The following is a 22520-nucleotide window of genomic DNA, read 5'->3' on the forward strand; positions in this document are numbered from 1 at the left end:
CTAAGTAGTGATCTTTGTTAGGACTTCAAGGGTACTTAAGTGCTTAGGCATCTTTATAAGGGCTTTGATTAGGGACTGAGGTACATTTTTTCACTTGTCTTTGTACTTGGGGCTTGTACAGATTATGTGAAATCTGCATGTGCTTGTTGCTGCAGTGCATTGCTGTACCTCAGATTCACATTCTTGCTCGCTGGCTGGGTTTATTTTAAGGTTATTACTAAGACTGTTTTGTAGGAAAAAAAATTATGCCATGCTTGGAGGCAGTTGTTCGTTGTCTCTCCCTGCCTTGAAAAACTAAAGCCACCTCTCTAAAAGCATAAAAATGAATACATTGGAATATATTCTCCCCTACTGCCAAAGCAAAAGGAAAAGAGAAAAACAAAAGAGGAAAAAAAAGAACTTGGGGGTCAGGAGAAGAGAGCAAAACTGAAGTAAATTGGATAGGTTGTGGTAAGAAATGTATGGGAAAGAACAGTTATTAATATGAGCAGGTGCTGCACAGGCATCATACATGGCTTATCATTTGTAGGTATGGATCAATTTTAAGCCAAGGCAGTGAATTTGTGCCATATCGGTGGGCTTTTCTGGGTGGCACTGTAGCTGATTGTGTATGTATGTATTGACTTGACAGAGTCCGCTTTGCTTGCACCTTGAGTTCTCAGCTGTCACTCAAGATTTTCCAATAATTTTGTGTATCGAAGAAAGAAAAGGATAACAAGAACACCTAGCTCTTGTTTTCTTGTTTTCATGCCTTTTTGTATTTATTACATCTTGTGTGCTGGATGACTGCCTCCAAAGTACGCCACAAACATATTAGGCAAATACCTCTTATGGAAATGCTCTTCAGAGGGAATTAAATTCTTTAGGATTCTTTTTCCTTCCCTAAAAGACAGGAACATGAGTTTCCTTTTAAAGGATCAGTAAGTTTTGTAGTTCATTTGCTCCTCTTTCCTCCCCAGAGCCCGTTTGCTGAGCAGTGCCAGCTGAGTGGAGAATCAAGAATTAATTAGTTGCAGCAGAACAGTAGGTTCAGTGTGTGTTTTGAGTTCCAGTTTTTACCTGAGTTTGATTTTGTCTTTCAAAGTTCCAGTCCTGCTTTTGATGTCTGTGTGATGGCAACCTGAACTGAGGGAAGCTGAGGAGAGCCTTCCAGCTCAGATCTTATGGTCTTGTCAAGGTAACTTAGACCTAATTACCGAGATAGGTCAAGTGCTTAAGCTTCTTTAACTTGGATATGAAAATGTGGGCTTAACGCAAACCCTGGCCCAGGAGCCCTGGTAACAGTACTAATGAACCAGAGGGACTATACAGGCAGAAAGCATTGTCATATGTGAAGTGATATCTGCTTGTCTAGAGATATGGGAATAAATTTGTCACTTGAATTACTCTGCATAAGCACACTTTTTTTTATAGAGCAGAAGCTGGCAGGATGCTTGTGTTACCAAGAGTGAGAACATTAAGCTACTCAAAAAAAAAAAAAAAAAAAAAAAAAAAAAAAAAAAAAGGCTTTAGGATTGTTGCAGATACATCTTTATACTCATTTCATGACACTTGGTGCAGTGAGGCGTTTTCTCTGTGAGAATTAGGCCTTTGATGTTACAGTAAAACTGGAGTTGCTCCATACTTTGTGCTTTTTTGCATGTTTTAAAACATGGAAAGCAGTTTTATTTTCTGGGGAATAGTCTGCTGTAAGCTGCTGTTAGTGTTACAGGAAAAAAAACGCTCCCTGGAACATCTTCCCTTTTAATTTCCTGGTGCTCATGTTTTTGTTTTCATGCTGTTTCAAGGTAATTCTTTTCCATTTTATGGAGACAGCATTTTTATAAGCATTGTGTTAGAAACTGTACTGGCCAATGACTATGAATGTGTTGAGGTTGATTGTTTGGTTTTCTGTTTGATTTTTCTTTTCATTGCCATTCTAATGAGTAAGAAACAAGAGTTCAAAGTATTTTATCTTCCTTTTGTGCTTTTTCAGGCATGTGGTGATGACTTTGGAAACTTCTCTCAGCATGACTCATTAAAAGGCAGGCATTTTGCCTTTTCTGGCACATGCATGATACTTGACATCCCTTGACAGTAGAAGGGCATGAAAATGAGATTTTGCTTTGAGATAGGAAAAAGACCTTTTCCAAGAGCTGTCTGATGGGACCAGCTTGTACAGTTGGCTCTTCCCAGAAGGTTATGAGGGTTTTAGCTTGCTTCTTGACTTTCTTCACCTGCACAATGGAGAATATCTGTTAGTGAGGTTTTGCTCTGTTTTCTACCTTGTGTATCATTAAGGCAAAGGCCAACTTGACTCAAATCAGTTTGGGGAATGGCATGTCAAGGGAGTTAACATTGCCCAGCTGTGCTTTTGCCGAACTGTTCTGTGATTGCTGCTGGCACAGAAGTTTTCTAAGACCAGCAGGCCTGCTTGAAGAATTGCAGGCTTGTTTTGTGACAGCGGGTGGCAAGCTTGCTATTGCCCAGCTGTCTGTAGTCACCTTCTCTAGCTCTTCTGCATGTTGCCTTTTCTGCATATAGCTGGTGAGCTTCCTCAGCTAATTCCTTTCCTCCTCTGCCGAGGTTATAGCATCACAGCTACTGAGAGTGAATTCCATTAAAAGGAGCAGCCTGCAGGTGACACATTATCTTTGTGAACTTTGAAAAAGGAGTTTTGTTTACCTCCCACTGAAATGTATGACTTTGATGCCAGGTGGGGTCAGTAGATCACCATATTTCTCTTGTCTCAGTATTACCAGGGCCTCCCTGTGATGCACCCTCTCAACCCTTCCAAGCTGAACCAAGAATGGGAATGCAGTAATGGGGTGGCTGTGGGTAGCAGCCATTCTGCACAAGACTAAGTAACTTTTTTTTTTTTTACTCCAACATTGACAGGATTCAACTAACCCTTGGGGCTACTGGACTCAACTCTGTAGGAAACCCTTCAGTCAGAACTTAGTGAATGGGACAGGTAAAGGACAGGGGAAAGCAAAAATATGCCCAATGTCATCCAGTGGATCAGTGGTGATTGTGAGATTGAAGTCCAATCCTGTAGCCAGGAAAGGATGTTCTTTAATGCAGTGTTTAATTTGCTTTAATGCACTACTTCCAAGTGTCTTTGTAGTAGGCCTGGTAGTCTTGACACATTGTCCTTAAGAAGAGGCCTTACCAAGTATGAATTCCTTGCAGACTGGTAACCTAGGTATTTCAGGATGCAGATACGAACCTTCAAGTTGGAGGGAGTAAACACCAGAACTGAGTCTTAACGTAAGTAGAACTGGAAAAAAAATGTAAGCATATAACTTCTCCTTGAACAGAAATACACTATTAGATTTATATTTTAATTTTAAAATAACAATTTTACTGCAGCTAAATTCCATATTTAAAAAAACCCAAACAAACAAGGGCTCTGTTAGTAAATTGCAGTACATTTTTTCTAGTGTACTGATACTAGTGTACTCTGCAGAGGTTGCAAAGGAGATTGGGATCCAATTCTGATAGATCTGGGCACCCACTAGACCATGTTGGGTCTTCAGGGGGAAAGACCAGTAATAATGACAAGTGGAGACATGAGCAAGCCTTTTCCTTGTCTCATTGCTGAGGACCGCAAAGATAACCAGTTTTCAGAAGTGCTGCATTTGCTGTCCAGTCATGGACATTATGAATTTGCGTGTTGTCACCCTGCAGCATAGCATCTGTTCGGATCAGGTGGGGGTACACCATCACATTTCCATCAAAACAGCTGAAGCACATGACACAGTGCTTATGCTAGCTTTATGTTTCTGTTCTGATTGCAGGCAGGGAATGCTTGATTTGTCGTGAAGCTGTCTGGTACCAAAGTTAACCCTCCAGAATGTTTTTGACAGATGGGAACTTGTATTATGGAGTTACACTAGACCAAAGTCATGTGGCTGTAGCACCTGTGTTTCAGTTTGGGGAAACCAGATCACAGGCTTGAGCCATAGTCTGTCTGTCTGATCAGCTATGGATCAGCAGTAGCTACTGTTGAAGAAATCCTGCTGCAGGTGACTTGCCTTGCTGAGTTCACAGCAGAGGTCATGACCAAACATGAGTATTTCACTCTCCTTCATCTGTGAACCAGCTATAGACTTGTTCTTTTTCTCTTGCATTTGTCTTTCAAGTTGGTGGCTTTGTGCTGAGTGCTGCAGTGATTGGTTGTGTAACACGGTCGTGTAAGTACCCTGTGCACCCATTCCTTCCTCCTTGTGCTTCATCTCCCTGCTTGCCAGAGGTGCCGTGGGTTTGCACAAGGCTGTGATCTGCCGGGGGAAAAAAGAATTGGTGTTTCTAAGCTGGTCAGCCAGAGGAACATAACAGTGACTCCACAGAACAACTGATGGGACTTTTTTGGTCTTGCCCTTAGAGCTACTGAGAACTGTGGCTGTGAGCAGGAGCTGCCAGCTAAGTTTCCCATGCAGTGGGCAGAATACATGACTCCAATTATTCTCTGCTGTATTTAAGCATTTAGTATGACATTTGGGGATGTGGCGTTGATCATAGTGCCTCTTTGTGCCTGTAACTTTCCAGACATGTATGCCCTTATATGTTCTCCCTTCCCACCTCCACCAATTTTCTCAGTATTAGTCTGGTTTAAGAAACAGCTACTCTACAGACAAAAGCAGAACAAAAAGCTGCTGCTAGGAAAAAAAGGAGATGGTCAATAATATTAATTGCTTCCTCTATTGTGAGCTAAATGGTAAAATGTGATTGGAAGTAAATAAATAAAACTATAGGTTATGTAGAGGAGCTCTGCAGCTTTTGTGCTTTCCACCTCGTTGGAAATAGTTAATGTATGCTCATCTAGTTTCCCCCCACCCTTGCTGAGATGTAATTATGATTTAATTTACTTTTTCTTATTTCCATGGTATATCTGTCTAGCCTTATGTAGTGCACATAAACCTGCCATGAATATATGGGTTTTTAAAAAGTTTTTGGAGTGCTTCAGGGAAGTGTTTGATATTGGTAGTTATTAAGCTGTTCCACGTGGGTTTTTCCTTGTGCAAATTTTAAGGAGACCTGGATTCTTGCTGGTCTGGGAAAGAAGCAGGAAAACAAAATTGTCCTTTTGCATGTTGAGATGATGAGTAACAGGACATGAAGTGGAATTATATGGATTTACTACATGTACTCTGAGGTTATCTACATACTTCTTTTAATCTGAGTTTGTCCCAGGGATTTTCCTGTGACGTAATGTTGTAACCAGATTTCTGAATCGTTGTTTAAACACCTAAGTGAATGGCCAGTTATTTACAGGAGGCTGATACAGGGCTATGGCTTCATTATGGTTGCTGAGCTTGAAGGCAGACACTTAAACCCATTTGATATGATGACTTCATCTATACAGATAGATCCCTGCTGCAGTAACTGTTGACCTCAGTGAAGTTATGCCAGAAGTCTGATTTGATGATTAGCCTCGTTTATTGCTGCACATATTTGCCTTGGTCTTATGTAGACAATAGATAGATGGAAAAAGGTAGAGAGCACTGGAATGGAGTCCCAGGTATTTCCCAGTACACTTGCAAGGTGTAAGTTGGCACATGTATTTAGTTTACTGTTTAAAGATGAGACTTCAATCAGGAAGTAAAACTAATCCCACCACTATATTAGAATTGAAGTCTGTGATGATCTTTTTACTTCCTTGGAAAGGCACAAGGTTGTTTTGGGCATAAGGTGTCTATGACCTATGTTAGGGTCTGTTAACAGCAGCAGTAGAGCTTTTTATTAAGTGTAAGGTCTTCAGAACAGTTTGATCCTGATTTAGTGTTTTCTTTCTGTCTTTCATATAACATGGTTGCATTTCAGTGCTTAACTACCATGCAAAGTAGTTTCTGCTCAGGTATGTGTCTGTAAGAGCTTGATTTGCAAGACAGCAGCTTATGCTTATGCAACTGAAAAACTGAATCAGCCCAATTTTTAATTTTCATAGGTCAAAAGTAAAAGGAAAAGCCCAAACAGCACAGTATTATCTTTTTCAAACTGATGTTGCTGCTCTTTAAAATTTTAAGAGCTTTTAAATACAGTTCAGTGCTTGTTATGCACTGTTAGATAAATTAGTAGTTTTGTTTGGCTGGAGTCCAAACACTGGTTGTTTAATAGAATAACTCTTAGGCACTTTGTATGGAAAATGGACTTGAGGGCAGAAGACTTTTGTCACTGAAAACCAAAACAGAGTGTTAGTTTTAAAACGTTATCAGTAAGATTACTGAAGAAAATGCTGATTCTCTCATAAAGACCCTTAGAAGGAAAGGACAGAAACTGCTTGCATGTTTTTCCAACTTCAGTTGTCAAAGTCTGTTGTAAAGCTGGTGGCTTATATTCACCTTAATTATTATAAAGGGTGAAGACAGCAATTGTGATCTAAAGATCATTGTTCTGTTTCGGTATGCTGTCCCCTATGTCCAATGTATCCCTGTTGTACCTTCCTCACTTTTGTGTTTTAACTGCTTTATCCAGCCTCATAATATACTTAGTACTTGATTCATTAGAAGAGTAATCTGTTACAGTTGAAAGGTTTCTTTTTTTTTTTTTTTTTTAAATAGATAATGAGGCGTTACGTAGCCTAGGCAGCTTGAAAAGTTAGAATTAGTCTGGTAGAGCTAAACTAGAAATTCCTAGTTCAGGAATTTACTGGTTAAGCATTCACTAGTTATGCATTTATGTACAAAATAAGTCATAATAGTCTGCTATGCGCACATGCTGAGATTTGCCTGAAACAATGATTGTCACTTTTGAGTTTGTTTCCAAGTTTTCCTTCATTTCTGGTTTTGTCTCTGTCTTCTAATGCAGTGCAGCCTGGTCTGAAAGTGCAATAGAAAGGGCACGTGGTTGTAGTGCAGTACTCCTGATCCAGGTAGCTGTTATCTGTATTTCAGAGAACCCGGTTTAAACCTGACTGGTAAAAAGAAAACAAACCCCAAAACTATCATACAGAAGAACCTGTCTCATGATCTTTGCATGACTTAGGAAATCACTTTGTATCCTAAGGGTCTCGGCACAGTGAAGATAAAGCGTTTCTGATGTGATTAAATGCACAGCAGATCGATCTGTAATCTTCAGTGAAAACACAAAAGTGAAGAACTGGATGAGAATTTGATTATAACATCTGTAATGCTTAGAAACCCATTAATTTCCATTGTCTTTAGGAGGAGGGAAGAAAGTGCTGTTACAGGATATAATGACTTTTAAAATGGATTATGCAAGTTACAAAGTAATACCCAGGTCTGACAATTGCACTTTTCCACTGTGGTTCTATTGTATAGGTATTAGTGCTTCTTCTGGAAATACTAGCCTTGGTTTTGCATGAAGTGAGAAAGGAGGCTAAAGCCTGAGGCACACAGTTAAGCACGGTCTCTCTAGGACATTTACAAGGCTTCTTACCTGCATGCTTGCAAACACCTGTGTGCACAGTTGTCTGCCTTGGCTTTATTGTTCCTTATTTTGGTCTGGAGAAAGCTCAGGGTGCGAATCTTCTTTTTCTCCTTTTCTTAAAATGAATACAAATTTGTCTGTATTTTTAAGGGAACTGGGAGTTGAGAAAAAGTAGTGGCTGTTACAAAGTCTTTAAGCAGTTGCTCCGCTGTGTCAATGAATCATAGCGAATGAATGATGATCATAATGAGGAATGAGTCTTCAATGAATCATACTTACTGTATCAGGTGAATGCATAATGGGAGAGTTTTTCAAGTGGATGCTTGGCATAAAAAAAAAAAAAACCAAACATACCAAGTGTGATCCTAGTGCCTGATGGTGTGCTGTGTGGGGTTTGTTTTGTTCTGTTTTCATAAGCCTAGCCAATCAGCGTGGCTTTAAATATGATAAAAAGTAATGGAAGTAGGATTGCCGTTTTGTTGCTCTTCTGTGTGCATTGTTTTTTACATAGTCTGTGGAGTTTCTGTTCTTTGATTTGTTATAGTAGCCCTGAACTTCAGTTGCAGACTGATATATGAAGTGGTAGGAAACACAGAACATGTTAAACAGTCTCTGCTGTGGAGGAGGTGATGTGTGTTGCTGTACATGCTGCAAGATAAGAATATTGTGACTCATTATCTTCCTAGTAATGATCATGTACAGTCAATCCAATCCAAGCCTATTGGCAACCTGGTTTAGGAGGCCAGATGTGAAGGATGAGGTACTTTTCTGAAGTGTAATGACTTTCCCCTGCTGTCTGTACTGTCAAGGAATACTGAAATCCTGGGTTGTGTGCCACAGTTACATGCCTTAAGGCTGGAACAGATGAATCTGGGGTCTTAACTTGACTTTACCAATGGGACAATTTCTTGTAATTGCAGCAAATGAGGTATATTCCTGTGAAAGTGACTTGGAGCGTCTTGTGCAAATACTTGTTAAATGCCTTTCAACAGAAACTCATCTTCTGTGTATCAATCTGATAACTTGCAAACCATGCTTTTGCAGTGTTGGGGTTTTTTAACAATTTAAATACATGCATTACTATGTTAAGTAAAACCTTGAAATAACTCTTCCATATTGGTGTGATAGTTAAAAAAATTGCAGCCTTTAAAAACATTGCATATTGTTAGAGGTTTTCTTAAACAGAAATAAGAACAGAGGTGAAAAAAAAAGTGAAAACGTGAAATGAGCACTTACTAGTACCACTGCTTCAGTTAGAAACATATTTTTTAAACTTTTGTTTAGCATTCTTTCTCTAATGAGACTGAAAAAATGACTTTAGTAGCAAACACTTTTCTGCACCCTGTGGGGATTTAAATGCAATCAACTATATTCTGTAATTACTGTTGGTGGACTGGCATTGGGAAGTTATGCATCATTGATTGAGGAGAAAGAATGTTGTCTGCTTTGCTGGGATGAATATGCTTTGCATCAGGTAGGAAACGTAGTAATAGGTATCAGCCATGATATCTTAATTATTGGTAGTCTGCAGAAGATAGAAGTGTATTGGCCTTGAGTATAGTGGACTGGGAAGATAGTATTGGAAACGGAGAGGTGAGGTGACAGCAGTATTCATCAATATTTCTTCTGTTGTGTTTGAGGTGTTTGGTCAGTGGTCTTGTATTGGTCTCACCAGCTAAACAAATATCTGAAGGGAGGGTATAAAGAAGATGGAGCCAGCTTCCGGTCAGTGGTGCCCAGTGACAGGACAAGAAGCAGTGCACGCAAACTGAAACACAGAAGCTTCCCTCTCAACATCAGGAAAAGCTTTTTTGTTTTACTGTCAGGGTGACTGAGCGTACTAGCACTGGTTTCCCAGAGAGTCTACCTCCTTGGAGATATTAAAAAGTTGTCTGGTCACGGTCCTGGGCAACCAGCTCTGGATGATCTGCTTGAGCGGGGGCAGCTGGACCAGATGAGCTGCACGAGTCCCTTCCCACCTCAGTCACGCTGTGGTTCTGTAAACCTGCTTGTTTCGTTTTTACCTCCTTTTGCTGAAAAACACTTCAGGTGGTATCTCAAAGACATTTAGATACACTGATTGTAACAGGTTCAGAAGTATCTGAGTGATGATTTTGTTCTTATTAAGCCTATGCAGCTTATGCATGCTAACATTATCAATCCAAAAGAGATCTGGACTTGAAACTGAAGTTAAATGTGAGTTCAAGATTAGGTCCTTGCATGGAATCTGTTAGGTAAAAACAAATGGTAGGAGACAGTTTCTTCCCAGAACTGGCTGTCTTCAGCAGAGGAACCAATTAAAAACTGAGGTGAGAAGGCGTATACCCTGAAATGGAAGGCACTGGCCCACATACTGCGGGTGTTGGATTAACCCTGTAACTTCTAGTAGTCCTTTGAAAGTAGATTCTGCAAGGGGACTAGGTATCACAAAATGCAAAGAAGAAAAGGAAGGAAAAATGAGTGGGTCCTTCTGGTCTTAAGGTTTTTGCTGGACAATTATGGAAGCCCAAGACCACACTGAATGGGACTTCACCAATCCATGGGAAATATAGCTGACTGACATGATAAAAATTAGAGTATCTTTAAAATCATGGTAAGACAAATCCTGAAAATAATTATTAAAAATGCCAAATACTTGTTCTGTTGGGTTTTTTGTTTGTTTGTTCTTTTTCTCAGTGTTTGCTGGCTTTGGATACCTGTATTTGTGGTATCTGACTAGTGGCATACATTTATATGGCTTTAAAAAGTGTAGAGGAAGTAACTTCTAAAAGTCAGGCCCCTAAATGTCTTTTGCAAATTGCCTACTGTCACAAGAGGGTATTTTTTTGTTCTGGCATTTTGGTTTGTTTGTTTCTGCAAAGGTAGCCCTCTGGCTTGTTGTGGAGTCACTGAATATCTATTCGCACACACAATATATATGTGTACACAAGCAAAATAACCAACTCCTCCGTTTTTAGCCTTGGAAGAGCTATCATCAGTACAGACATCTGGTCAGGAAGACCTGAGCTGCATCTACAGGACCCCAAAAGGCATTAACTATGTGTTATCAGTAAAGTCCATCTGTCTTACTTTGGATATTCCTGTGGTTTAATAAACGACCATAGCACAGAAGTTCAGGTGCAGTTACAGATACTTGATTGACCAGGGTAGCTGAGCAAGGAGCTGTTTTCTTGCAGAGGAAAATTTTTAACACTCTCGAGATGTTCAAGGCAGTCCTTTGCTGCCTTGTCATTCTCTTTGTCTCACTCTCGTTCTTATGTTCTGTGGACCTGCCTCTCATTTATAGTTTCTTCATAAGTTTTCTAGTTTACTGCCTTCCTTCTGGCTGCTCATAGATCTTAAGGACTTTGAAATCTAATATTCTACATAAGGCTGACAAAGAGTAGTTTACTTAAGAATTTTTCTACTAATAGTATTAGATTTGTTTTTCAGATCTACCATCTCCAAAGGTGAGGCAGATTACTCCCTCCTTCCATTCTTTTGTAGTGTATGGGCTCTTATCCAAAGACTGAATTTTGCATATTCTCCCTTTCCCATCTGTCAGTCTGGCTTTTTTGTGGTGCTCCCCATTCTTGTGCTTTGAAATTTTGGAATTCCTGTTCTTCCAAGCATTGACCAAATGCAGACTTTTCTTTGTTAGAAGCTCTTAGTGTTCTTTCTACCACTATTTTGATGACTATAGGGATAAGTTTTAGGAGAGATACACACACACACACATATATACATATATACATACATACGTTTGAATGGAGGGACAGCAAGGTGGTGTTTGGTAAGGAATAATTCAGTTCGCTGTTTCCTATTGTTAGTAAAATGTTCCAGAAATCCGTAACAGTAAATGTAATGATCTGTATGCATTCACTGGTAGCTGCCAAATATCACTGGACACATTCCCAATGCACACTGTACTCTTGTAATGAACACTGACTCCTTAATAGCCAATTATTTTGAATGGTTTTGGTTTTGTTTTGGTTGTTTGGGTTTTTTTAAGCTATTAAAATGCTATTAACTAATTATTGTTGCTATCTTCTTGGCCAGCTAAACTCTGCTTCCTCCTACCACCTTTCACTTATAATTCTGCATATTCAGCTATAGATGGAGTAAAAGTAGAATAAAAGGCTGTGACCTTGTGGCATTTTTCCCTCAGAGTAATGTAAAGGTTGCCTCCCCTGCTTGAGTTGCTTTTTTACTGCTGGGAGAAGGAGAATGCTTTTGTGGACAGGGCCTCAGGATATAGATTTCAGGTCTGATGTCATCTTTTGGAGAAATGAATAAAAGCAAGGACACAAAGGACTAGGTGGTAATGAGGGTCCTTTCTACAATAGCTGTAGTGTTGTTATGGTCGCTATGTTGTTATGGTGAATTTGACCCCTGGTTCCCCACAGATTTGGAGGAGACTTGTTAATATAAGGAATGTACTTTACTACTTTCTAATGTTGGGTTGCTGTAGATGTAAGGAGAATATTTAAATATTTAGGCAAGTCTGGTTCATTAATTACTAGTTAAGAGTATGGTAATCCCTTGGGACCACCTAAGCTGTCATGACTGTATCTGTTACTGTACCTATTCTAAGGTGGTTTTACCTTCCTGTCTTCAAATGGCAAGCTTCAAATGAAAGCCCCAGGCGCCAGCAAAACAAAGCTGTCAGCTGAAAACAGCTCAGTGAGTGAGAATTCAGTAGTTTGTAAATCCATAAGCCAAACAGGACGGCAGTTCTTTTAGAAGTGAAATTGAATTTAAATGAAAGCTACTGCCATGTCCTCGGGAAGTGCTGCTTTGTGTCTTAGAAACAACATTTAGTTTGAGTGTTGGAATTGAACAGCTTGGTGAATTCAACATGCAAGAATTCACCTTTTCAAGTCACTGCATTAGCTGAAAGTAATGTGGGTTTATCTTTAACAGGAACTTGTTTTAATCACTTTTGTTATGTGGAAGCAAGAGGTATAATTTTTGTGCCGTCTTGAGAACTCTGTCTTTTGAGATTAAAGTACATGCACTGACCAGAATGATCCTCCTTGAGCCATCTACACAAACTGTTTATGAATGTATTTTTTTTCTTTAAGCCCGGAGTGGGGGTCAGCATTCCCTTGGGTTAACATGAGTCTCTCTGTATTTCCAGCTGGCCCACGCCGATTCAGTGGAGCTCAGTGGCACATGCAGAATGTCCTCAAAGACTCAGTGGAGAGTTCTGATGATGAATTCTTCGATGCACGAGGTCAGTACACATTTTTGTCCACGCCTTCCCATTCTTCCCCCAATTTTGCAGCAAGTAACTAAGCTCCTTTGGGGGTGTTGTTTGAGGACAATATTGTCCTCATCAGATTGGGATCTCAAAAAGCCTCATATGGTCTTCTCTCAAGGATTTGTGAATGAGCCTATGTTTGCAGGAGATGAGTGAGGTCCTGGGGTAGGTGAGCGAGCTGCCATGAGCTGGATCTGGCATCAGCATGACTACAGCAGTACAGAGCTTCATGGGGTCTCATGGGCGCAACTTGTTTACAGGTCAGGTAGTATATGATGTTACAGTTGGAGTGGTCTTTTTTTACAGTTCCTGATGAGGGCCATGAGTTCTGTGTTCCCGATGACCAGCTTTTAAAACCGATGGCCTAGGTTTTCTGCTCTGGCAAAACTTTCCTTGGAGTGACTGGGACCTCTGCTTGTTCCAGAAGCAGCAATATCAGAATTTTTGTGGGTTTAATCAGATGAATCCAAAATGCAATGCTCCCTGCAACATCTAATGAGACCCTGAATCTTGGCATGCTCTTTAACATGTCAAGTTTCGTTCAGAAGTAGGAGTGAAGTTTTTAGGTTGTATGAACACACAACCTTCCACCCACAGCAGGAGACATGGGCTCAGTTTTTGGTTTTGTTTGCAGCAGCCAAACCTCATGCTTTTCTGACATGTTTCATTTGCTTTTCTGAAGAGAATAACCAGCAAGAGAGGATTAATTCTGCTACTACTTTTAGATTAATTAGTAGTAATTAATAACTATTATTTATTTTGCTATAAAGTTATATAAAATATATAAAATATTATATATAATGAATAATTAATACAATTTTAAAAAGTAGATTAATTCTGCTACTGTGAAATCCAACTGTAGCATCTTTCATAGTGTAGGCTACTGAGGCCAGGCTGAGCTGTCCTTATGTCCTCATGTTACCTGGAAGTCAGGAGTGAAGAGTGATGGAATAAACTTGTTGGAAGTCACCTGGTTCTGTAGCAAAACAGGATTCATGAAGTACAGAGCAATCCCTATGGCTTAGAGTGACCTGATCTAGTGAAAGATGTCCCTGCCTATGGAGGAGGGGTTGGACTAGATGATCTTTAAATGTCTCTTACAACACAAACAATTCTATGATTCTATGAAAAGGAGAGGGATTCCCCTCCCAAATATTTGTTGAGACTTTTCTAGTTTAAAGTAAACCCAGTCCAAAGTGGGAACCTTGGCTTGGGTTTTGATGTGCTTTTTATTTTTAGTTCAGTTGCTTCATTAACAGCATGCTCAGCAGACATTCTGCTGATGTCTAAGTGCAAAAACATTTGCATGGCTAAGATTGTTACTCCATTTCTCCCTCTGTTGATGTTTATGGTTCAGAGATAAAATCCACTTCCTTCCCAACATTCTGTTGTTCTTGAATGAGGCCTGTTTCTAAGCAAATTAATTTTCTTTTATAGGACTGCATTGGCTTTGGTCTTATTGCTGTGTGTTAATTTGATGTCAGGAGATGCGTGGTGGTATTGCACATGGCAGTTGGTGCTTTTAAGGCAGTATTTGGCATTAAATGTCTGCTGTCTTGCAGTGAACTTCATATTTCTGCGTGTTTTAATTTTCTTTGTGGGTGGAATTGTTGCGGGAACGGTTGGTGACCAACTCTTGTGTTTTCATGCTGGCATAAGCTTGAGTTGAAATTCAGCATGATGGAGTTGTTATGGCAGGAGCTTTATAGTTGTTTTTAAATATGTAGAGGGTAGGAGGCAGGCAGTGAAAAAGAAACAGCTTTTGTCGGGGGTATCAGCTCTGTGTTCTGAATGATTTGGAAGCTCTGAAGCAGCTTCACTGATAACTCACTGATTTTTTTCTGTGATGCTGAAATTGCAGTATTATTTTCCCAAACAAGCTGTTTTTTCTGAGGCATAATTAATCTTAATCAGATTATTACTGTGTATTATTCAGAGTAGAGGTTTGGATCCGGGATACCTCAGCTTCAGTTTATGTGGCAGTTGCTCCGACAATGATGGTGACTTTTTCTGATGGTGAACCACTTATTTTCCATTTTCATTTTTGTAAATTGCGTACTGTAGCTATAAAATCTATGACAACTTTAAACTTGAAAACCAAGCTGCTTACATGAGAGATTGTTTTTATATCTGCGCCCCGCTCCCCCCCCCCCTTACCCTGCCCCCCCTTTCCCCCAGGCAACAGCCTCAGTCAAACAAGGGAAGAAAAGTTTTCAAAGTAGAACAGAGTTTGAACACTTGGTGCAAAATTCTGGCATTGCCTAGAACATTACAACTGTCCATTGAAATTAGACAGTTCTGAATGGAGATGGGTGTTGGAACAGTGATTTTTGTGAAAGTAAAATGATTTGTGTTTGGTTGATCAAGTATAACAGGATGAAACTATTTAATGTGTTTTATTCAGGAAGTCTCATGAATGATTTAATAGAATCTACTATCTCTAGATCTGTGAAATTGACTGTGGATTTCATGTTCTTTCAGAAACATGCTTGTATCCTCTTGATTAACCACAGCTAGAAATGAGTTCCTGGCTGTACAAATATGCTACAGCCGTTGTGCAGAAAAAGAGATGCTGATGTTCTTTCTGACTTAATTTGAAAGGATGTCCTATAGCAGGTTTATTGGTTGGTTGGAGTATTTTTGTTTGGGTTTTTTTTTGGGGGTGTGTGTGTATGTTGTGTGGGGGGGTGATGGTGGGTTTTTTTGTTTTCTTTTTAAAACCCACTCATAACTACACTTCAGGAGACAAAATTCCCTGATTCTTTGCCTGTGTTAGTAAAGATATATATTCAGTTCCGAGCCTTTTCAAAGTCTGAGACATGAGATGCGCATCAAATATCAGGTTTTTTTCTCCTGTTCCTGTACAGCTAGGCTTATGATAATAGCTGCTTGGCTGATGTACAGAGTTCTGTATCTGAGAATCAAGAAGCAATCCACAGAAGGGTAAAGGAATAAGTGACCCAGAAAGGTAAATAAATGAGAGGTTTTTTTAAAAAACGTATAGGTGGGCTGAGGCACAAAGCCCAATTCTTGTTGCCTGATGTCACAATGCCAGCTCAGGCCCAGCCCAAAATCAGCTCAGATCTGTACTTCCGAGCTGGGATTTAGCAACCCATCTCTATTTGAAGAGGGATTTGGGAGCTCTGAGTGAAGAGCTCTGAACTCTGAGTGTATGCATGCACATGAGTGTGTGTTTCAGTAAATACGTTGCTGAACACTAATTATTTTCTACTTGTTCTGAACCAAATGGCTATGTCATCTGAAAAAGACTTTTAGCACAGGGATGTTCCAGCTGTCTGCACAGAGAGAGGAAAGAAATGTGAATGTTGTAAGCTGATTTGTCTCATGTAATGTTTATTGCCGGTGGGTAGGCTCACAGACATTGCAGGTGGTACTTGGATAATCCTTGCACCTAGATTTTATTTTATTTTTTTTCTTTCCCCAGATGGATGCCACATTATGGGAATTTAACATCAGATTGTGAGTGCTGTAAATTGACATGGGTACTAAGCTGATGTGGATGTGTAACTGAGTTTTTGGGAGAAAGGCTGTGTGTGGCCTATGTGTGTAGATACACATTTGCTTTTTTTAACCATAAAAATGGCAGCTCGTTGTCATGTGCTTTTGAGGCAAAACCAAAATCTCAAAGTATTTGTGTCCTGTCTCATGAAAATCCATGCCACTGAAATCTATCTCAGTCTATGGAAGTCTTGCACTGAGAGAACTAGTAAACAATAAATTAATTCAGCAGTACAGAAAAGCTTTATACTTTCTTGTTGACTGGGGCTCCAAGCATGGTTTGGCTTTGCTGGTCAGGAGGAAGTCTGCCCTTTTGGGAAGGGGCTTTAGCTACAGCAGAATTACATGCCTCTGCTGAATAGCTGAGGTGTATGTAATAGCGGCAGTACCCTGTGACACGTGTGAAAATCAGTGTTGAAGATGCTGTCCTGCATTGCAGACACTCAGGTGAAGTGAATCTGTTTGGTGCTGTGAAAAGTTGTCACTGTTGGGAGAAAGCACAATGTTAAATAAGAGAATGACCACTGTGCTTTAGTTTGACTTGCTGCATCTCTCCTACTGCCTAGTCCCCAGGACTGAGGACAGCAAAAGAGGTTTGAGGTGGAATGCTGTTACTTGATAGGCTAGGCCCAAATTTGCAAACATTCACATGTGCAACTACTGTAAGCCTCACTCAGAGGGTTTCACTTCAGAGTCACAGTCAATAAGTAACCACTTGCACTGATTCCTTATAAGCATAATTTTAGATGTTGTAATACTTGTATTCTGACTCATGAAACTTCGGCTAATTTAACCTGGTTGTGGGTAGCTACTGCAACTCGTCTGAGAACTGTTGTTGAATATTTGACCCTTGAAGCATGACAGATTGTAGTGCTGTTTGGAAAAAGTATATTCTGCAGTGTTCAAGAAATGTGTATAATTTTTCTGAGCAATAAGGAGAGAGGAATTCTAGTCACAGTGATGCTGAAACAAGGCCATAGCTGTAACAGTAGTGTGTGGTTCTCTGTGCAAAATGTATCCTGGAATTCTGGGGCTGATATGTGGGTTAGGGCATGGTTATAAAAAGGTGCTGCAGGCTATCTAGGTGAGCAGCTTATGAAAAGCAGCCTGTGTGGATTGATTTTGAGAAGAAATAATTTCTGGTACAGATTTCCAGAAGAAAACTGGAGAAATAAAAATGCGATGTCTTAAATGAGTGTTTGAGTTGCACCTTCTATTTGTCAAATACATGTTGTTGTGTTTTAACCCCAGCTGGGAACCAGGTACCACACAGCCGCTTGCTCACTCCCCCTCACCCAGAGGGATGGGGAGGAGAATCGGAAAGGAATGTAAAATTCGGGGGTTGAGATAAGAATAATTCGGTAGGTAAAGCAAAAGCCACACACGCAAGCAAAGCAAAGCAAGGAATTAATTCACTACTTCCCATGGGCAGGCAGGTGTTTGGCCATCCCCAGGAGAGCAGGGCTCCATCACATGTAACGGTTACTCAGGAAGACAAACACCATAATGCTGGATGTCCCCCCTTTCCTCCTTCTTCCACCAGTTATACACTCAGCATGACGTAATAAGGTATGGAATACCTCTTTGGCTAGCTTAGGCCATCTGTCCTGGCTGTGTCCCCTCCCAGTTTCCTGTGCCCCTCCAGCCCTCTTGCTGGTAGGGCGCAAGAAAATGAAAAGTTCTTGATTTAATATAAACATTACCCAGCAAGGCCTAAAAACATCAGTGTGCTATCAACACTGTTATCACACCAGGTCCAAAACATAGCACTGCACCAGCTACTAAGAAGAAAATTAACTCTATCCCAGCTGAAACCAGGACACATATTCACAGAGAAATTTCTTAAAGAATTGTAGGAAGAGATGCAGGCAGGGCTGATAGTTGTGTGTCAGGAGAGCTCTCGGGAAATGAGTGGATGTACACCAGTTCAGTCTGCTATTTAACTGATCGAAAAGGAAAGAAAAAAACCTGACAAAAGCTAATCCTATATACTGTTGTCAAACAGACTGCCCCTTCCTCCTTCCTACTTTATGCTGGTAGAAATTGAGAACCAAGGGAAACAAATTAGTGCAATTGACAGAAGGCTCAGACCTTGGATTTTTGTGTTTGAAATGAGTAACATGGACATTTTCACTCAGAACCATTTAAAACAAGGAAGTGCAAGAGCATCTGGAATTCTAATCTCTTTGGAGTGTAAAACGTGTAGAAACTGGAAAAGCTGCATCACTGGTAGCATCAAGTCTCTTCCCCAACAAATATATCTGCATGTAAAAGACTGATTTCAGTTTTGCTTGTATTTTTAAAAGCTATGACATGCAGGAATAAATGTGTGCGTAGAAGATACAGGACTGCCAGAGAAGCCCAGTACAGTCTAATGAGTTTTCTTAAGTTCTTTCTGTTGTATAGCCCTAAATCCCTAAATAGGGATTCCTGCTTACCCCATTTTGACTTTACACTGCTGTGTCTTGCTGCCATTTCCTCAAGCATCAGATTGCATCTAGTTTGCAAATGTGAATCTTTACAGCCCTCAAAGCACGAGTGCAGGAGCTCGTTTCCATTCTGTTGGAGAGTCAGGATATTTGGTCTCGCTGGCTGAACTGTGACTTTGCTAAATGAAGGGAATAAAAAAAGAAGTAGAAATGGCTGCCTTTGGATTAAGATACCAGGTGTAGGAGCTGAGATTCTCAGGTGTTAGGTCTTACTGCCCACATTGCCAGGGAATTTGCTTATGGCTGGGTCATTTTGCTCAAGTCTGTCATCACACAAGTCATTTTGGTATCAATGCTTTCAGATCGGTAGACATTCTTTTTTTCCTTTTTTTTTTTTTCCTTTTCTTTTTGATGCATTGTCTGCCATTTACATGTTGAAGCAGAATCTGTATTGCCTGGATCAAAGCTCTAGACTGGAGGAGACACTAAGTGGGAGATGTTACTGTGCAGTAGAAAACACCTTCAGGGGATAATGGAAATGTGTTCTACATCACACAGGGTATCACAAATACTGGCAGCGAGGAGTAGGCAGGATGAAAAATCAATCTCCAGGGTTTTTGCTGAGGAAATGCTAGTCTGTCTTCTTTTCATGGAGCTGCTTAGGGCTAGACTTCATGAAATAACATGTCTGGAAGTATTAATGGTAAGATAATTGTGGACAGTATAAAATTCCAGGCAGAAACAACAGCTGAAAGGAATCATCAGGACACAACAACTTATTTACCACTCTTTTAAGCTCTTTCATCTTTTTTCTTGACACTTTGCTACTGTGATATTGCTGCCCCATATGCATTGAGTCCTGCTAAGGTAAATGGCTCTGCTTTACCCAATGCTACATGCTTCATGGTCTGAAAACCTGCGGTTAATGCTGCTTTGCCTCTTGGCTGGAAGGTGGGAAGAGAGCTTCGGTTATTGAAAATTGCTGAATTCACACCAAAGGGCAGGTGGATGGTTGCTGCACAGCACAACAATGAAGCATAAAATGGAAGGCTGTTCAATATGGGTTGCTTTGGTTTTCTTTTTTTTGGTCTTTGTGCAGGAGAGTTGTGTGCTGTGTAGTATGTAAGTAGTTTTTCCTGGTGTGCATTTACAACTCGGGTAAATGTTGCACTGGGTTGCATGTAGAGTACTTTGGGCTTCTTAAGGGGCTGTAAGCCTGTGTGCAGCCACAGGCTGTCAAGAATGGTGATCATCTGCCAGCTGCTGTCAGGTGGACAATGAAAAGACTTGGAAGTGCTTACAGGCTGTTGATAGGAACGGGAGGTTTTGTGCTTCCTTGAGAAGGAAGAGCTTATAGGCTTTTGTATACGGTGCTGCTCTTGAATAGGGCCCATAATATGAAATTGTTGTAATTTGATCACAGTTCTGGGACTATGGCTTTTCTAGAAAATCAGGCTGAAGAAGAGCAATGCTGAGGAAAGAGTCGTGTATTCAAATGTATATCTTCCAATATGTGAATAAATACTAATAAACCCCTCTAACCTCCCTTTTAGCTGATACTCCCAGATCGCTGACACTTTACAGCATGAAGCAAAAGTTGATAATGAGGAGAGATCTCAGCAGCATGTACTGTCATTGCAGTGACACTGTCTTTGCTAGTCAGGCCACTAAAATATGGCACATTTACCACTCTAGATCCCTGGTGATGTAAACAGCAGCTAGATGTAGTCAGAGAGAAGCGTAATTTGTCTTTAGCAACAGGAGATCTAAGAGCAAAATGAGAACAGGAAACTGGCCAAAGGTAGTCTCAAGTCTGGTGGCATATTCAAAGCAGCTAATTGTGGAAGTTACTATTTTTTCTTGAAGTCTGTGAGTAAATGTAGAAGTGTAGAAGGATGCACATGGATTAAGAACAAACTGTTGTGTGTTTTGGGTCTTGTGTGTGGTGGGGAGTGTTAGAGCATTGTTGGTAAGCATTTCAGTTAGTTTTGGTTTCATGTGGTGGTGCAGAAGCAGGGAATACTGCATTCGGCAAATTGCATGCCGCTCCCCTTCCTTGGTCAGTGTACTGCTTCCTAAACAGGCAATAAGCACTTAACAGTAGCTGTGCAACTCTTCTCATGGAGTTCATGTACTACAAGCTAGGTTGTATTCATGCTCCTAAATGAACAGTTCCAGTGCTGCTTTTTTATAACCTAGACTCCAGGCACTAGTATGAAGAAAAATTAAAGTTTTTTTTCTTCTTGTTGTGGTGCTGTTACCTTGATTATTTTTTTTTTCTTGGTATCTTGATTTTGTGCTAAAAAAATGGTTGTCCTTATTCCCTGTCCTCTCTGGGCAGTTAGGTGCTGTTGACAAGTTGCACTTCTAATTTCAGCACAGAGGCTACTGGCTGGAGCAGCTGGCAGAGCAGGGCACAGGAAGCAATCCATGTGTCTGGAAGTCGAAACAAAGCCAGTGTATCTAAGCTTCCACCTATATATTTATTGTGAGACTTTTATCCATGCCTGTAGACTGACAGAAATGTTCCCTACAGCATTTAAACTCTGGGGCAAGTTCTCATTCAGCTAAGGCTTTCCTCATACTGCCTCCCAAAGTTAGCAAGATGTCCTTTCCAGGAGTCGAAAGACTTTGAAGATCTGCCTCAGGAGTAATGTGGAGAAGACATTGACGTGCAGAACCGAACTCTACAACTTGAGGAGAGTTATAAAGCAGGTGTGTTTATTGCGGTGCCGGGTGCAAGGGGGATCGCACCTCCTAACTGGCACTCTTAATGTTAGTCACAATACGTATTTATACAGTGAAGTTGGCTAGTTCTGCCTAGAGTCTACACCTACTAACTAATTATTGGCAAGTTGTTTTCTCGCTTCAATTTAAAGGTGCAGTTCATTTTAAATTCACTACACACACTCCCCGAGCAAGGGATCCACTCTCTTCAGGGGGCCATTTGAGTAGGAGGTCCTGATCTCCCACTACCGTAATTATTTTACCCTAGTATCCTTGAGTCTTATCACTTCAGTAGTTTGTTTTCTATTATCAGTTAGCAGGTCCTTGTCAGAAGGCTCCTTATTTATGTTCATGTTGAGCTCATCTACATCTGTACTAACTGTCCCTTCTTGAAGTGCTGAGTGGGCCGAGCTCCAGACCTTCTTTCGCAGACAGTGAGGCTCTTGCTTGCAGGTTGATGTTTCTGTTATCTATGCAGCTCCTGCCTGCAGCAGAGTTTTAGGTTTTTCACTATATTTTCTTGCATCAACATGGCAAAACTGATCATGCTGGATCACGCTGTGTGACAGAAAGGTGTGATTGTCTGACTTAGACTGGTCCCACATGTGGCATTGGACTCTTCATAGGACAGAGTATGTGGTAGTGGGTAAAAAATAGACTGTGGGTATATACAGTCTATTTTAGGGCACTGATTTTCTGAGTCATATAAAACTGTTCATGTTATTTCTAAGTTTTCATTTTTCCAGCTATAAACTATGAGAAATCTTTGCTGGCAGGTAGCTTGAAGTTAGAGTGGCATTTGAGAGGAAGCTGTGGATGATGGTTATTATTTTTAAAGTACCTGGAAGGTGATTTTAGGCTTTTTTGTGGGCTCCCTTAGAAGAAACAAAGTTATCAATTAATATCTTGTTTGTCATAAGGTGCAAGTGGTAGCCTTTCTGTTCACAGGGGATCCTTTAGCCACTTTCTGAGCTACTTTAAATTCAAATGAACTCTGACTTCAGCAGTTTTTCTGGATTTAAACTAGTCCAGCAGATGAGAATCTGACCTATCAGAAACATACCTTCTTCATAATTTCTTCACCTGTGCATTAGGCTTCTGATCCAGAATGTGAGGGCATTTCTCCCCCCCGCCCCCCCCCCCCCCCCCTTGGTTCCTAAGTGTGTAACTGTAGCAGATGTTACAATCAAAAACCTGCTGACAGCTTTGCTGAAGACTGAGGAGGTGGTGTG

General features: G+C 40.5%; 1 protein-coding gene across 5 annotated transcripts in view; it reads left to right on the forward strand.

Annotated features, from left to right (window-relative positions):
- PITPNM3 (PITPNM family member 3) overlaps window positions 1-22520 on the forward strand; it is a 121141-nt gene that overhangs the window by 9434 nt on the left and 89187 nt on the right. For 4 of the 5 annotated variants that reach the window (XM_080398003.1, XM_080398006.1, XM_080398007.1 and 1 more), the window contains exon 1: window positions 226-12586. In XM_080398003.1, coding sequence (XP_080254129.1) covers window positions 12415-12586 — 172 coding nt within the window. In that variant the 5' untranslated portion in view covers window positions 226-12414. Of the gene's footprint in view, window positions 1-225; window positions 12587-22520 lie in introns of those variants that run through there. The other variant, XM_080398005.1, reaches the window with a different exon arrangement.

This window comes from Falco punctatus (genome assembly GCF_963210335.1).
Source record: "Falco punctatus genome assembly, chromosome: 1".
NCBI classification, from domain to species: Eukaryota; Metazoa; Chordata; class Aves; order Falconiformes; family Falconidae; genus Falco; species Falco punctatus.